The sequence below is a fragment of the Coenobita brevimanus genome, chromosome 70, assembly GCF_032717465.1.
Source record: "Coenobita brevimanus isolate Jiangsu-jjx chromosome 70, ASM3271746v2, whole genome shotgun sequence".
Lineage (NCBI taxonomy): Eukaryota > Metazoa > Arthropoda > Malacostraca > Decapoda > Coenobitidae > Coenobita > Coenobita brevimanus.
Genome location: NC_137023.1, coordinates 40,939,147 through 40,957,433, shown reverse-complemented (window position 1 = coordinate 40,957,433; position 18,287 = coordinate 40,939,147). Strand labels below are relative to the sequence as shown.

The 18,287-nt window shown below is 42.7% G+C and overlaps 1 protein-coding gene across 1 annotated transcript in view; it reads left to right on the top strand.

The window, feature by feature from the left end:
• The window catches only part of DCTN4-p62 (dynactin subunit 4), a 76,019-nt gene that overhangs the window by 15,686 nt on the left and 42,046 nt on the right, over positions 1 to 18,287 (top strand). Inside the window, exons 4-5 of the mRNA XM_080277514.1 lie at positions 11,718 to 11,935; positions 14,997 to 15,099. Coding sequence (XP_080133640.1) covers positions 11,718 to 11,935; positions 14,997 to 15,099 — 321 coding nt within the window. The remainder of the gene's footprint in view (positions 1 to 11,717; positions 11,936 to 14,996; positions 15,100 to 18,287) is intronic.

Sequence of the window (18,287 nt, the reverse complement as noted above, 5' to 3'; positions counted from 1 at the left end):
CATATGTTTATTTTATTGTTGCTAACTATATCATCCTGTGTATGTACAGGCAGCAGTAGAGGCAATGATCAAATACTGTATTTATTATTTCTCAAAACTGACGGTGTTGTAAGTATAACCAGGAAACGTGAGAAACTATCTATCTAACTATCTATTGCCAGACGCCTCAATCCCGTTTGGGGTGGCCACAAACAAATCGCCTCCAAGTCGCCCTGTCCCCCGCCATTTCACTGCCCTGCTCCCAATTCACACCCCCCTATCTCATATACCTCTCCACCCTATCCCTCCATCTCATCCTCGGCCTCCCCCTCCCTCTTCCCCCCTCCACCTCACTCACATACACTCTCTTCGTCAGTCTTTCACCCTCCATCCTCTCCACATGGCCAAACCACCTGAGTGTGTTCCTCATAATGCTTCCTATCACATCCACATCCACACCATAACGCTTTTTTATATCCTCATTCGTCAGTCTGTCTCTCCATGTGACTCCACAGGCTCCACTTAAATAACTCATTTCCGCTGCTCTCACTCTTTACCCGTGTCCTTCCAACAACATCCAAGCTTCACATCCATACGTTAGAGTTGGTATCACAATACTGTCATGTAGTAACTTTTTCACCTCCATGCTCACTTCCCTGTTTCTTATCACTGCTTTCAAAGAACCAGCAACCTTTCTTCCCTGCTGTACCCTTTCAAGCACTTCACCCTCCAAACCTCCATCCTTACTCATCACACTACCCAAGTACTTAAACGTACTCACATTTTCCAATTCCTCACCATCCAAGTTCGCTGTACATTCACTGACTTCACCTCTCTCAAAGACCATCACTTTACTCTTCCCTACATTCACCTTTAGATTCCGTTTCTTACACATTCTCCCAAACTCATCCACCAAGCCTTGCAGCTCCCCTTCGTCTTCACTCAACAACACAGTATCATCTGCAAACAACAGTACAGGGAGTTTCCAAACACTATCCTCTCTCACCAGGGTCACTCCAACATCCACTACCCTACCTTGTACCTCCTTTATTACCCCATCCATGTACAGATTGAACAACCATGGAGACGTGGCACATCCCTGTTTCAACCCAACTTTCAAAGAGAAAAATTCACTTAGTTCACCATCCACACGCACTGCAGCCTTCGCACCATTGTACATACTCTTCACAGCATTCAACAACTTCCCATCTACTCCATATATTCTTAACACCTTCCACAATCCTTGTCTATCCACCCTGTCATATGCTTTCTCTAAATCCATGAAAGCCACCTACAACTTCTTTCCCTTCTCTAGAAACTTTTCCACTAAAGATCTAAGAATGAATATCTGATCTACACAACCTCTTCCCTTCCTAAAGCCTCCCTGTTCTTCTCCAACTAATTCCTCTGTTGTTTCTCTAACTCTGTCAATAAGTATCCTACCATGCACTTTTCCTATTATACTAAGAAGACAAATGCCCCTCTGATTACCACACACTTCTTTTTCCCCTTTTCCTTTGTACAAGGGAATAATTATACCTGACTTCCAATCTTCCGGGACTCTACCTTCCTCCCAGGCCAATCTGCACATCTTCCACATCCATTCTACTACTATCTCTCCCCCATGCTTCAGCATTTCACAACACACTCCATCAATTCCTGGGGCTTTCCCCAATTTAACTTTTTTCATTGCTTCCACAACTTCTATCCTACTGATTTCTTCCTGTCTTCTCACCTCCCTTCTTCTCCCAGCCATTCCCCAGCCACTTATTCAACAATTCCCTAAAGTGTTCACTCCATCTGCTCACTTTTTCTCCCTTCTCCACTAGTAATCTACCATTTTTATCTTTCACTCCTCTGCTAACTTCACTTCCACCCTGTCTTACTCTTTTCACCTCTTTCCAGAACATTTTCTTACAATCCCTCCACTTTACACTCAAATTCCTTCCAAATTCCTCATCCACTCTCTTCTTACTCTCTCTTACTAATCTTTTCACCTCTCTCTTTCTTTCTACATATAACTCTCTCCTCCGCCTCTCAACTTCTTCCATGCCCCTATTTTTCATCCATTCATTGTATGCTTTCTTCTTTTGTGCCACAGCCTGTCTCACCTCTTCAGTCCACCACGCTGTTCCTTGCACCCCCCTCTGTCTTCTCTTCCTTCCACACACCACATCACATGCTACACATATTTCTTCTGTAAATATCCTACACACACCTTCCACGTCTCCCATCTGCTCCAATTCATGTTTACCCAATTGTTCCTCCACTTCTCTCTTATGCTCTGCCTTTTTCTCAACCTCTTGTAACCTTTCCACTCTCCTTGCAACTACTCCTTCCTCTCGTGTTTCCCTTCTTCTATTCCTCCATCTTACTTGAATCCTAATTCTGGCCACCACCAAGTAGTGGTCAGAAAGTCCACTCCCCCAACCTCTATAAGCTCTTGCATCCATTACATGTCTTCGCATCCTTTCATCCACACACACATAATCAATCATTGCCTTCCTTTCATTCAGTTCACCACCCACCCTTCTCATCACTCGCCATGTATACCTGTGGATCATATTATGCCTGAAGAGGGTATTGGCTATCACCAACCCCCTCCCGGCACAAATGTCCACTAATGCACTCTCATTCTCATCTATCTCAGCAGGCACACCCCACTCACCAACTATTCCATACACCTTTACATTCCCAACTTTACCATTCATATCACCGATCAAAAACACACCCTCATTCCTTCCAAACTTTTCCATGCACACTTCTACATTTGTTCAGAACTCTTCTCTCACTCTTCTAGCATGATCTTGCATTGGCGCATACACACACACAATCGCCCACATTTGTATTCCTACCATGAGAAACTCATGAAATATAAATCAGAAAAAAGTAAGGAGAGACTAACAATCATTTGTCAATGAAAAAGGCAACACGTGGTGCACGTTTATGTCTGCCGGGTAACAAATAAGTGCTTGGCACGTGTATAAAAGGCTACAGAAACAACCTTAGAAACCTAAAATCATAAATCTTTATTTATTTTCGCTCAGTCAGACACTCTAACACCCAGGAAATGAATAAATATTGAGACATACAACCTGGAAATCTCTTGCTTGCCTGTGATGCGGCAGCATTGTGTGTAGGCGGGAGGCAGGGGGTGGGGGATTGAAGGGAAAGTGGAGGGTGGGAGGTAGAGGGGTGGGGGATCAGTGGGAGGTAGGAGGATGGAGGAAGTAGGGGGTGGGGGATTGGAGGGAGAGTGGAGGGTGGAAGAGTGGGAGGTAGAGGGGTGGGGGATTGGTGGGAGGTAGGGGGGTGGAGGAAGGGGGATATGAAAGGGGAGAGGAAGGTGAGAGAGAGAGAGAGAGAGGGGCCAATTGGGGGGTGTGCTATGTATCCTCCAGAGCAGTAAAAATATATTGCAAATAATATCTATCTATCTATTCCCAGACGCCATAATCCCGTACGAGGTGGCCATTTGACTCCGAGTTATTTGTTTTACAGGGAGGGGCACTAACCCTCCACCAACTCACTTGACACGTAGGGAGCACGTATGGTTTGGCTATATGGTTACCACCCAGCATTGTAAATGGTTTCTTGGCTTACAGGCAACCATTTGGCTTGTCACTCAATGTAACGCCACCTGTTATGGAAAGAAAAGCATTAAGTAGTGACAGAAAAGATGGGAGAAATAGGAAGAGAGGAGGGCAGGCACAGAAGAAGAATGATAAAGGCTAAGGAGGAGGTAGGCAGCACTACACCAAGTGAGTGGATGATGGTCGCCACACTTCTTTTGTTAAATGAACTGTCTGATACCAAAATAGTAAAAAATATTGCCAGATCAACATTATAATAAAACCAATACATGCAACCCAACCCCCCACCATGATTAGCTCTTCCCAGGCTGTGTAAATTAAAATATTGTGATCTGTGCATGCATAGTAAAAGCAGAGAGGTCTGGGGAGCGGCTCGTATCCTTATTTCATTCACCAGCCTCACGCAACAGTTTTCATTCATGCTTAAATATGCTGCCACGGGAGTGGCTAGGAGACCCGTACCGAGAAAGCCACTATGGTGACCAGGAGGCCTGAAAAGGTTGAACAAAAACGAGCATGAGCAGCAGCCATCCCGACGATCGTTTACTCACGATGGGAGTTGAGCGGGAACTGGGGAGGGGAAGGGGAGCCAGAGGAGCGGGAAGCACGTGTAAACACAACAGCTGTTTGGCGCCACGCGCTAAATTAAAATTATGTGTGAAAAAAAAAATAGGATTTTTTTTTTTTTTTTTTCATTGTTTTTTCATTTTTTGGCCATTTGGGGGTTCTGAAGGCCAAAGTCCAAAATGTCTGGACATTGGGCATCCGGATATTAAAGAGATTACTGTTTATATCTATCTATCTATTTATATATATATATCTATCTATTACACATATGTCTGGACGTGCTACCCCTCACCCTGCCCTAGGGTGGGAAAAGAGGTCCGGATGATGAGTATATATATATATATATATATATATATATACTGTACATATACAGTCACTTCTCGTTTTACGTTGATTCGGTTTACGATATTTTGCTACAGGAATAATGGAAAAGTCCCACCCCAAGATACGATTTATGATAAATTTCCTGCTATAACGATTTTGCCATCGGGAAGCGCCAGGCACACGCAAGGTGACCATCGCTTGTCTCAGGCAAGATGGCGGCCCTGGCATGCAGGAATTGTTATGGTTCAGGTCCCGCCACCCCTTCAAAGCCCTGTCTTTTCAACTTGTTCATGTGTGCTCCCCTGTTATTGTCACCTCTCAGCCAAACATTGTACTACAGTACAGTAATGCCTAACACTTCCTGAAAACTGATAAGCACAGGCGTAGGTGGAGACACTTTAGCACAGTCTGGTGCACTAGCTATCCCTGCCTCCCGTATGCTACGTTCTGCCTTCTTTATTGTACGAACAGTTGACTCATTCACCCCAAACATACAGTTCCGAGACAGTTCCCCGTAAAGTCAATTCACCGTCAAAACATGGATGATTCCCCATCAGAACAATTAGCACCCTGGATGAATCCCGTCATTCTATAAATATACTTATTATTGATTAATTAATACTTCAATAACTAATTTTCAGGGGATTTTATAACTCATATAAGTAAAAAACTAGTGTACTGGATGTGCTAAATAAATTGGTCTGTAAATAAATGACGGGGAATCGTCCTGATGGCAAATTGTCGCCGACATTCCTTCCCTAAGTTTGTCCAACACTTTAACTTTCTCTGTCGGCGACATCACTTTACAAGTCTGCTTTGGTGTGTTACCACATGCATCACTAGCACCACGCTTAGGTCCCATGTTGACAAACAAGGCAAGCAGTCACTTGAAGGCAGAAAAATAAGCCACAAATAACAATTCACCAGTCACGCATTTCGACCGTTGGATTCAAACTGACTGTGTGGTGCGTGGTAGACCAACCTCACACACACACACACACACACATATGTATGCGCACTGGCAGCAGGTTGGCATTTTTATATTTTATTTTTTTCTCTCATATATTAAAATTATTTATTTGAATACTATAATTTTATATTTTAATTACTGTATGAAAAATTCGTGGATAACCGAAATCGCGTGAAAAAAGTTTGCGTGAATTATGGGATTACTGTGAATTAGTGTGCCCAGTGGTAAGGTCAGTGCCAGTGTAGGCCCCAGTGCTATGGTTGGTGCAGGTATCGGTCCCAGTGCAAAGGTTGGTGCAGGTATGGGCCAGATTCCCCTCCCCCTAACCTGTTCCTGTCTGACTCAGAGGCTGACCACTAGTGCCTGTAAGCACAGGCTGTCCCCCACCCTCGGTGGGGGATGACTTGGACCAACACAGGAAGGAATGAAGGTGGGTTGTCATTTATGGTTCAGTCCTGGTTAGGTGACTTTGGGAAGTTGAGTTGACGTAACCCCCCCTTTTATAATGGGTTTCAATGTACCAATTTACAATAAAATCGGTGTACGATAAAGTATGACCTGACGTAACCCCATCGTAAAACGAGAAGTGACTGTATATACTGTATATATATATATATATATATATATATATATATATATATATATAGGTAGATACATAGATAGTACATACAATAGAATTTTTGTTTAAACAATCGATTTGATCCCCTACAAAGCCTTACTGGTCAATATACAATCACTGTTTTCACTTATATGATCACCCACATGCAGGTCTCATCATTTGTTATTCCAAGATGGCCTTTACACTTGTTACTGTTAGGTGTGTTAGTATCAGTGATGGAACAGTAGTGTATGTTGGAGTGCAAGCAGCACATGAAGTAAAATAACTATGTACCAGATTATGCAAGTTGAAAGCATGTTTTTCAATATTTATATTTGGTGGTATGCAAGTGAAGTGCACTGAAATGAAATAACTACCAGTTTAGGTGAGTTGGAAACTTGTTTTTATACTTTGTTGGGTGTGTGCCCTTCTCCAAAAATGTATCCCCATTGAACCCATGTTATAACTGGCAATGTATGATAAATTATTATGCAGTTGATTTTTTTCTGATGCATCCTTGTCATAAAAACAAGGGCGTGCTGCATCTAGCCATATCTCCTTACTTCTGGCCTTTCAGTATTCCACTGTTTCATTTTTCCACTTTTATCTTCTCCAGATGAATAGCCTTCAGTGTAGATATTTAATGTCTCTAATTTTTGTGACAAACAAGTGTTTAAGGTGTAGGAAAATTGTAAATACCAGTGTAGCTTGTACAGAATAATGTTTCAAAGATTAATGATTATATATACTGTACATGTAAGTTTCATTTTGGTATCTGAGGCCTGACTCAGTAATACTGTTAGTAACAGAGAAAGCAGGACGTACTAGATATCGTCAGATAAATTCTCATTTAACTTAAGCTTGGAGGAACTTCACCTATCCATCCATCTATTCATCATCCAATCCTACATTGCCCCATGAGGAGCATAGGAGCCCCAGGCTAGGCTGTTGGTCCCGACATTTAAGATGGGAGTGGCCAGGCTCACTCATCCCTGAGTGGCATTACATGAGCATTCAACCCCAACCACCCCTTGGATATAAACCTTCACCAGCTCAATCCAATTGGAGAGCAATAATTACCCACTAAACCACAAGGGGCCAAAATTTGGTTATATGGTTACCACCCAGCATAGTAAATGGTTTCCTGGTGTACAGGAAACCGTTTGGCACGTCACTCAGTGTAGATTCACCCACAGGCAGAAGGAAGAGAAAAGAGTAAAGGAAAGAAAGACAGATGAGGGAATTTAAAGTTACTTGTAGGCAGAAGGACAAGGAAAGTATGAAGGCAAGAAAGACAGAAGAGGATGGAAGGAAAGAAAGATGGAGGATAGGAAAGGACAGACACCCGACAGCAGCACTGCATCGAGTGAGTGGATGGTGAGCGCCCCCACCTACTACAAGAACTAAATTAAATTATTTTGTGACTGCCAGGATGTAATCCTAAAGTGTCCTAGCTGACCCTCAGAGTTTATCTTTGAAATGCCAGATTATTTTGGATTTAGAGTTGCCATGTATTACTGCCAATTGGTAAGAACATTGTTCTTGCACATTATTGTGGGGATATTGTAGTAAACTATAGGTATTTGTAAAGACTTTGGTAAAAACAGTGCTTGTCATAAGGTGGGATGTATTGTGAAATCAGAGAAGCTTTTGTAGGAGTTTTTCTGTACTGTAGTATATTGCAGAAGTATATGACTTATAATGAGGCCTTACATTGCTATCATAAAGGCTCACAGTCACCTCCCTGTTTGCAGTAACAGTGGAACACGTGACAGAGATACATTTTGACATGTTGGCAATAAAAAGGACAGAAAAGAATATGATATGGAGAGATATAGTCTGATGAATAAGGAGGAATCAGAAATATGGAAGACAAGTAAGTGCTGGCAGATTATTATCGGTGAACTTTTGACTTTACTTTAACTTATGTGCATTATCATTGTCGTAGATGGGGGTGCCCATCATCCACTCACTCATTGTAGTGATGCCTTATGATCTCTACACGGAGTGGCAAGCCCATTGGTTTCCTGTACGTAGGAAACCATTTACTACACTGAGTGGTAACCATATAAGCGGGGTTTTTGGCCAGGTTAAGACAGTGTCCCCCGGATTCCCCTATCTGAAATCACTTAATCATGGCAAATGTTTCGGAGAGCCTCAGTGGGCCCAATGCCTGCCCCAGGGCCACAACCAAATGAGCAGATTTGCATGGCCATGTAGAATGTGAGAGGTGTGAATGAGGAGAGCAAGAGGGTGGAAGTGGTGAATGTGTTCAAGAGTGCAAGATATGCTGTGATGGCATTGTGTGAAATGAAGATGAAAGGGTGTGAAGTGGAGGAGTGGGAGGATGTGAAATGTGTAAGATTGGGCATGAATGGGCAAGGACGATGCAAGGAAGGAGTTGCTTTGTTGATGAACGATGTGTGGCAATGTGGAATGAGTGATTACAAATGTGTCAGCTCGAGGTGTATGTATGTTAAGTTCAAGTTTCAGAAGGTGAAAGTGGCAGTGATTGTAGCATATTCACCATGTGGGGACAGGAGTAAGAGAGAGAAAGACAAGTTTTGGGATGAGCTGGATGAAGCAGTGGAAGAAATTCCCAGGTACTATAAAGTGATCATAATGGGCGATATCAATGGAAGAGTAGGAACTGGTCCTGAGAATGACATAATGGGTTGTAATGGAGTATCAGGAGAAAATGATAATGGGAAGTTACTGAAGGATGTGTCAGGAAAGGAGCCTGTGCATTTGTAACTGATATTTCAAACATAATGATGCACAATAATATATGTGGTATAGAGGAAACAGGGATCGTGTTGAAAGGAGCCTGATGGATTACGTACTCGTAGAGAGGTCGATGCTGGGAATGGTTTCTGATATGAGGGCTGTGAGAGAATGGTGTGGAGGTCTGTCAGATCATATGATTGTGGTATGCAAGATCAAGCTGAAAGGAGTGAGGTGGACCAGGAGAGAGTGGAGCACTCAGGGAGAAAGATGAAAGTTGAAAAGCTGAGGATCAGAGAAATTACAGATGAATATAGGACCAAAGTAGGGGGGGGGGGAGTTAGAATCAGTGAACTGGAATGAAATGGATCTGGACTGCCTGTGGAATGCATTTAGGGATTGCTTTGTTAGGAATGCTAAAGTGGTGTGTTGTGTGGCAAGAGGAACAACAAAGAAGAAAGGTACAGCATGATGGGATGAAGAGGTTAATAGGGCAGTGGAGGAAAAGAGAGTGACTAGAGTGGTTACAGGACAGGAGTGCAATTGAAATAGGAACTGAATATATTGAGAGGAAGAAGCACATAAAGAGACTAGTGAAGAGGAAATAGAAGGAGGAAAATGATGATCTTAGAAGAAAAATGAATGCAAATTACTCTGAAAATAGGAGGTTATTCTGGAAAGAGGTGCAGAAGTGTAGAAGTGACAGTGGAAAGAAATGTGAAAGTGTGAAGGATGTAAGTGGTAGATTATTAACCCATGAGGACGAAGTAAGGAACAGATGGAAAGAATATTTTGAAAGCCTGATGAATGGGAATAGAGAGATCAGAGTGGCTGTAAACATGATTGGTTTTGGGGGTGTGCAGAGAAGGTATGCAGAGATAGGAAATGTGATGCTCGCACAAGTGAAGAATGCTGTGAAGCGGCTGAAAAATGGGAAAGCAGCTGGAGTTGATGAAGTGTATGCAGAGATGATTAATTGTAGTGGAGAGAGAGAAAATGAAGTGCTTGTTTGAGATATGTAAGAAGACATGGATGAGTGAAACTGTGCCAGCAGAATGGAAAAAGGCAGTGATTGTAGCCCTGTAGAAAAATAAAGGTGAGCAAAGTGAGTGCAAGAATTATTTTGACATAAGTTTATTGAGTGTGATAGGGAAGGTAGATGGAAGAATTACTATAGAGAAGGTAAGAGAGATCTCAGAAGTCCTAGTCAGTGATGAACAGGGTAGTTTTAGGAGTGGCAGAGGATGTGTGGATCAGATATTTGCTGTAAGACAGATAGTGGAGAAGGCTTATAAGAAGGACTACAAGGTGTTTATGGAATTCATTGATCTGGATGTGGTTGTGATAGGAGGGTTAGGAGAAACACATTAAGGTGGTTTGGCGATGTGGAGAGAATGGAGAGTGAGAGACTGATGAGGAGAGTGTATGTGAGTGAGGTGGAGGAGAGGAGAGGGAGAGGAAGACCAAGGATGAGATTGAGGGATGGAGTGGAGAGGTATAAGAGAGAGGGGGGTGTGAGCGGTGAGCAGCGCAGTGAAATGGCGGGGGACAGGGTGACATGGAGGCGCTTTGTTTGTGGCCACCCCTCACAGGATTGAGGCATCTGGCAATAGATAGATAGATAGATAGATGGATCTGGAAGAAGCATATGACAAAGTAGACAGAGAAGGATTGTGGAAGGTTTTTGCTGTACGATTGTAGATGTTAAGCTGCTAGGTGCCTCAAGAGTTTTTATGATGGTAGTGAAGCTTTTGTAAGGGTAAATGAGCATCTAGGTGAATGGTTCATGATCATTGTGGGTGTGCAACAAGGTTGTGTGATGTCCCCATGGTTGTTCAATATATACTGTATGTGGATGGGGTGATGAGAGAAGTAAAAACACAAGTAATGGAGAGAAGGATGGCATTGGTAATGAATGGTGATAGATGGGGTATCTCAAATTTGTTGTATGCTGATGATGTAATACTATTTGCAAATACCGCACAAGAACTTCATAGACTAGTTTTGCAAATGTCTGTGAGCATTATGCCTTAAGAGTAAATGTAGAAAAAAGTAAAATGATGGTCACTGGGAGAGAAGGTGAATCCCAGTGCGATGTTACAGTAAATGGAGAGAGACTGGAATTGGTGAGAGAGTTCCGATACCTGAGTACAGCGATAAAAAAGAAAGGAAAATGTGCAGAAGTGGAAAGTAAAGTGACACATGGTAGGAGAGTAGCTGGTGCTATGGAGGCCTTGATAAGAAACAGAGGCTTGAGTGTTGCAGCAGCACGAGGCTTATATGAAGGTGTGTTAGTGCCACCATTAACATATGGGTGTGAGACTATGATGTGGCATGAAAATGAAAAGTCAAAATATGAGCAGTGGAGGTGAGACTGCTGAGGAATGTATGTAGAGTACAGAGAGTGGATAGGGTATGAAATAATGTGATTCTTGAAAGATGTGAAGCGAGGAAGTCTGTGGACACCAGAATCGAAGAGAGTGTACTGAGATGGTGTGGTCATGTGGAGAGAATGGATGACACTAGAGTGGTGAAAAAGGTATATCTGGGTGAATTTGAAGGAGGAAGGAGGTGAGGTAGGCCAAGGAGAAGATGGAAGGATATGGTGGATGAGTGTGTGAGGAAGAGAGGTATGGAAGTTGGTGAAGCTAGGGGACTGACAAGAGATCGAGCTTACTGGATGAATGTTGCGAGAAGAAGTGCATGATCAGGGATTTGGTACCCTTTGTTAATGTGACAGCATCCTGATTGACTCTATTAGATATGTTTATGTGAAGCTCCAGGGTGTGGTGAATGTTTTTGGCGTGTCAGCTAGAGCCAGGAATCCTGAGGCTTGAATGGTGAGTGAATGGAAGCGTGGCCCACTGGATTGGGCAAATTTGGGCTGTCTGGCTGTTGATACTCTGTACCCTGTCCTAGGGTGGGAAAGAAGGTCCGGTTGATGATTATTTTTTCCCCATAGCCTCTGGAGGATGGGGAGAACAGGACAATGAGCACTATCGGTTCCTGCAGTCACTGATGGAGCACTATCGAGCACTGGCTCAGGCTGAGAAACTGGAGAGAGAGAAGAAACGCTCAGCTCACCGCAAGTCTTCCTACCTGGCACTCTCAGACAAGTACAGTCTGCCCTCCCTTCTCGGTCGCAAGTCTCTCACACCACTCTCACCATATGCTCCCAAGGTACTGTTATGGCAAAACTTAACCCATTCAATCTGGAGATGCCCTTTTTTTGTTTTATTCTTGCTCTCTTTTTAACATTACGTTTATGCGACTTAGGAATGGCATTGCAAAGTGGAGAGGTTAGACAAAGTCATGATAAACACCTCAAAATATGAGTCCTTTCCTTGTTGAATAAAAGCATGTAATATCAGCAAGAATGAACTGGAAAGGATACCACCCAGTTGCAAGTACCATAGTTGACCTCTTCATTACAAGAGAAGGATGTCTACTTAATTATAAATATCATCTAATGGTTAGAAGAATAACAAAATTTTTCATAGTAAAGAAGGGTTTAGTGTACCGTGAGTTGTTTCTAATTCTTTAATGAGACGTCCTTTCTAATCTGAATGAAATGTGACAGTAGCAGGAGTAACGCAGAAAGTCATGGTGGTAGCTAAAGAGAGAATGTATTTATGATACCTGCCAACAGATACTGTACCTAACTCATTGAGGGTGATGACAACAAAGATACCTCCAATTTTCTCAAGAACTACTTATCACTACTCCCTGCTAACACCTCAAGCCTTCCTCATTCATATATTCCTTCACTACATTTTCTACATCATATTCTGTCAGTTATGTGGCAGCTAGATGCATATAGAACATTGATATTCTCTTGTATGGTATTTATGCAAAGTATTGTGCCGTTAAAGAGATTCTTAGTATAGAGTATTTGGGTGCAGTGTAGTGTTACAGGCAATCCTTGTTGTAAGTCAGGGATGCACTCCAAAATAACACAACTCTTTACTTTATATTGTTTAAATTTGATATTGACTATTTGAGGGTACTGGCTAATCAGGTTCTTACACGCACCGCAAATTGACTTAGGACCTACACACTAAATTGCTGTGGGAGAGTTGTCTGTCTTTGCTTTGTGTTTCCATCTCTACCAAGTGAATTTTTTGGGCAAGAAGTAACTGGCAACTCTCTGATGTTGGCGTGAGGTGGTGAAACACTCAGCACGTCAGTGCTTGCCCAGAAGCGAGTGTGGGAGTATATGTTCCCGTCACTCTGAGCTTGCACCTCCCTCTTTTTTCATATACATTACTGTTTGTCCTGTTGTTTTCCTAGAGTTGAGTTGTCTTGCCTTTAAAGTACTGCTCAAGGAATGGGAGAGTCTGTATCATTGCATGATGGCAGGATAATGTCCCTATCAACACGATTTGTGAACGTACTGGACGTGCAAAGTCAACCGTCATGAAGATTCTTGCTGCAGCATGCGGCCTCCCACCTGATATTGTACCAGAGCGCAAACATGGCAATGGAAAAAAGAGGACGACTTCCTGTGGTACAGATACACTTCTGAAGAGGGAAGTAATCAAGAATCCTCGACTGACAGCAGCATAATTGAAGAGATTGCATCCTCAGCTGTTACATGACGTCCCAGTTCAAGCTCTCCAACACTGCTTGCAGAAGGATCTGGGTTTGCCAAGCTGCACCACAGCCTAGAATCCACTTCTCACTGACTACATGAAGAAGCAGCACATTCAGTTTGCCAAGAAGTATGCACACTGGACATCAGGTGAGTGGAGAAAAGTTATGTTTTCCGACGAAAGCACATTTCAAGTGTTCCAGGTGCTTTCTGCCAATGTTCGTCGCCCTGCCTCCCGTAGTCTATATGACCCTGCATGCACGATGCCGACTGTTAAGCACCCACAATCATTATCTGTGTGGAGGTGTTTCTCAGGTGAAATGGGAAGGGGAGGCCTATTCATTCTTCCCAAGAACTTGATGATGAATGGTGGCCTGTACATTCAAGTTCTGAAAGATCATTTGTTAAACTTTTTTACTATTCATTGGTGCAACTTTTTCATGCACGATTCAACTCCATGTCACAAGTCAAGAAAGGTGACAAAATGGCTTCAGAATAATCGGATTGAGATCCTCGACTGGCCTGGCAACGGTCTGCATCTAAATCTGATAGAAAGCTGCCAGGCAAAGATGAAGAAAATCATGGCAGAGAAGAAGACACCCAATCTGGAAAATCTCAAGACTGAACTGACAAATATTTGGTGCAAAGAAATGTCCTTAGATTACTTTAGAGATCTAAGTGATGCTAAAACGCATCCAGCTGGTCCTGAAAAACAAGGTTAACATCTATCTATCTATCTATTGCCAGACGCCTCAATCCCGTTTGGGGTGGCCACAAACAAATCGCCTCCAAGTTTCCCTGTCCCCCGCCATTTCACTGCCCTGCTCCCAACTCGCACCCCTCTCTTTCATATACCTCTCCACCCCATCCTTCCATCTCATCCTCGGCCTCCCCCTCCCTCTTCCCCTGTCCACCTCACTCACATACACTCTCTTCGTCAGTCTTTCACCCTCCATTCTCTCCACATGGCCAAACCACCTGAGTGTGTTCTTCATAATGCTTCCTATCACATCCACATCCACACCACAACGCTCCTTTATATCCTCATTCGTCAGCCTGTCTCTCCATGTGACTCCACAGGCTCCTCTTAAATAACTCATTTCCACTGCTTTCACTCTTGACTTGTGTCCTTCCAACAACGCCCAAGCTTCACTTCCATATGTTTGAGTTGGTATCACAATACTGTCATGTAGTAACTTTTTCACTTCCTTGCTCACTTCCCTGTTTCTTATCACTGCTTTCAAAGAACCAGCAACCTTTCTTCCCTGCTGTACCCTTTCAAGCTCTTCACCCTCCAAACCTCCATCCTTACTCATCACACTACCCAAGTACTTAAACATACTCACATTTTCCAATTCCTCACCATCCAACCTCGCTGCACATTCACTGACTTCACCCGTCTCATATTAATGAATGGCATTTCATGAACAAACATTGTGATATACTATGTTTTCTGTGTTTTTTAATACCTTGTGGGGGGAGGTCCTAAGTCAGATTGCAGTAGCTGTAGATAGCAGTGGACTTGTTATTATTATTTTTTTTTAATAGCAGACAGGAAGATAAAGACAGGTGATTTATAACGAAGACATATTGTACATATCTAAGACAAACTTGCTAAGAATACAACTCCTGAAATGTTCATTTGTGCAGGGGGACAGTAGCCAGCTGTCTGAGATGACTCCACTTGAGGCATCTGAGGAAGTGGAGGGACTGCCAGACAACATATTCACCGAGGAATTGATTCTCTCATCAGGTAAGAAAGGACATTTTTCAAAGTACAGTCACCACTCATATACAGCGGTAATACTGTACCCTGCAGCTCCCGCATTGTAGATATTCAACACCATAGGGCCATATGTTTACATGTTAAAGGGCTTCTTGGTACCCAAGCCGGCCTTAAGATCACCTTTTGGGGCAATTTTCATTTTTTTGTTTTTTTCAGGACATTTACCTACCTAATAAAGACTTCATTACATACCAACATTAGAGGATTCTCTACCTTGAATGGAAGAGGTTGTGGGCTTGCTGGGGGGAGCTGGAGTTCTGTGGGGAAAAAAAAAACAAAAAGTCACACAGAACACGTTTGCAGCCAGACCTAGGGGAGAGGGTAGGCTTAACTGGGGTAGGATTGCTCAGTGGACTGCAACGACACCCTGCGCAGACACGTGACAGCCATACAACATTGGCTGATGCAACCCGTGCTATGACTATCACTGGCCACATTAGGTCTGTTCCCATTGTGTTATGACCCTATTAGTCCGTGTTATGACTGTTTAAACTACAATTTGGGGCCTCTGGCTGCATTACCTCTTTTGTCACAGCATAGTACGGTTTTCAGAAAAATTGCCAGCCTCCTCCACCCGCGTTATGTTTATCATTTTTGCATGATGATCATTTTTTGGCCTCAGATTTTACCTTCTGTGTTGAGTGTCCCCCACTAGAGTCGCACGTTGTGCGAGCGGTGACCGTACCTTTTTTTTTATATGTTTATGCACTTGGGTGCATGTGTGCATAAGTGCAGGCATGTGCATCCATGTCTGTGTCCATGTCTGACCCTGGGCATAGGTTTCAGAGCTCGTCCCTTGAGGCCCAGCAGTCCTATATATCATACACCTCCACATGCCACTGCATTGGCGCTAATACCTGCCATCTATATTGATTACATGCAAGGGCTGTCATGCGGGACTGGTGTAATGGTATTAGCTGTGGTCAGGGGCGTCATTTCAATTTTCCTTTGGGGGGGCATAGGCTATATAGGAGGCCCCACCTACTCCCACCTCCCTACATGGGTGGGGTGGCAAGCGAGCATTTTGAAGCCACATGCAAAGCTATATTTAGGGAATTAAAGCAGTAAACAAATATATATACTGTACATAATTATTTATGAAACCAGTTACCTCATGACACACACACTAATGGATATTCAAGCACTGGCAAACGTTCAAACTTTTAACTCCGGCTTTGAAACACAAAATAAAACCATGCTTTAGTGTACAATTCTATGTTACTTTCATTTTTTGTAAAGCATATATGTCACTTAAGTGTTTGTGACTTAGATTTTGTCATACAGATTTTGTAAAAAATACAAATGCTTACTTTGTTCTGATGCCACCCTGCCGCCCTCCTACTGTCCCCTTTTTTCTCACGGCCCCACAGGACCTCACCTCCTGCCTGGATCTTTCCACTTCCCACTTTGGGAACCACTGATCTATATGAACTCTTAAGACTCCTACCTACATGTACATACTTCCTAAGATGAATAAAAGCTTTTAATGATAGCAAGAATACAATAAGAAATGCAGCTTGATACTGACATTAACTGAACAGTGGGCTGGGAACATATTTACATTGACATCCTTCAGTATACCTAGTAAATTATTGTGATTAGTACACACACACTGACACACACACACACACAAATGGTCCTGATGAAATTTCAGGTTGGTGCTACATGAATGTGCAGAAGAGTTAAGCAGACCATTGTATTTAATATTCGAGGAATCCTTAGGTCAAGGTCAGTTACCTGATATTTGGAAGAGTGTAAATATTGTTCCCCTGTTCAAGAAAGGGAATAGACAGAATCCATTCAATACCGAGCATTATCAATAACCAGTGTTGTAAGTAAGATACTAGAAAAGCTGATAAGTTTGGGTAAACCATCTAGAAGAACATAGTACAATAACAAAAAGGCGGTTTGGTTTTAGAAGGGGAAAATCATGTGTTACCAGTCTGTTAAGCTACTATGAGAGTTACAGAAACATTACAGAAAAGAGAAGGATGGGTGGGCAGTGTCTATTTAGAATTCAAGAAAAAATTTGACAGAGTTCTGCAGCATGTAATGTGGTGTGTGGGAGGAAGAGAAGACGGAGGGGGGTGCAAGGAACAGCGTGGTGGACTGAAGAGGTGAGACAGGCTGTGGCACAAAAGAAGAAAGCATACAATGAATGGATGAAAAATAGGGGCGTGGAAGAAGTTGAGAGGCGGAAGAGAGAGTTATATGTAGAAAGAAAGAGAGAGGTGAAAAGATTAGTAAGAGAGAGTAAGAAGAGAGTGGATGAGGAATTTGGAAGGAATTTGAGTGTATAGTGGAGGGACTGTAAGTAAATGTTCTGGAAAGAGTTGAAGAGAGTAAGACAGGGTGGAAGTGAGGTTAGCAGAGGAGTGAAAGATAAAAATGGTAGATTACTAGTGGAGAAGGGAGAAAAAGTGAGCAGATGGAGAGAACACTTTAAGGAATTGTTGAACATACAGGATGGAAGTAATTCGAGTATAAGTGGCTGGGGAATGGCTGGGAGAAGGAGGGAGGTGAGAAGACAGGAAGAAATCAGTAGGATAGAAGTTGTGGAAGCAATGAAAAAAGTTAAATTGGGGAAAGCCCCAGGAATTGATGGAGTGTGTGGTGAAATGCTGAACCATGGGGGAGAGATAGTAGTAGAATGGATGTGGAAGATGTGCAGATTGGCCTGGGAGGAAGGTAGAGTCCCGGAGGATTGGAATTCAGGTATAATTATTCCCTTGTACAAAGGAAAAGGGGAAAAAGAAGTGTGTGGTAATCATAGGGAAATTTGTCTTCTTAGTATAATAGGCAAAGTGTATGGTAGGATACTTATTGACAGAGTTAGAGAAAGAACAGAGGAATTAGTTGGAGAAGAACATGGAGGGTTAAGGAAGGGAAGAGGTTGTGTAGATCAGATATTCATTCTTAGATCTTTAGTGGAAAAGTTTCTAGAGAAGGGAAAGAAGTTGTATGCGGCTTTCATGGATTTGGAGAAAGCATATGACAGGGTGGATAGACAAGGATTGTGGAAAGTATTAAGATTATGTGGAGTAGATGGGAAGTTGTTGAATGCTGTGAAGAGTATGTATGATGGTGCTAAGGCTGCAGTGCATGTGGATGGTGAACTAAGTGAATTTTTCTCTTTGAAGGTTGGGTTGAAACAG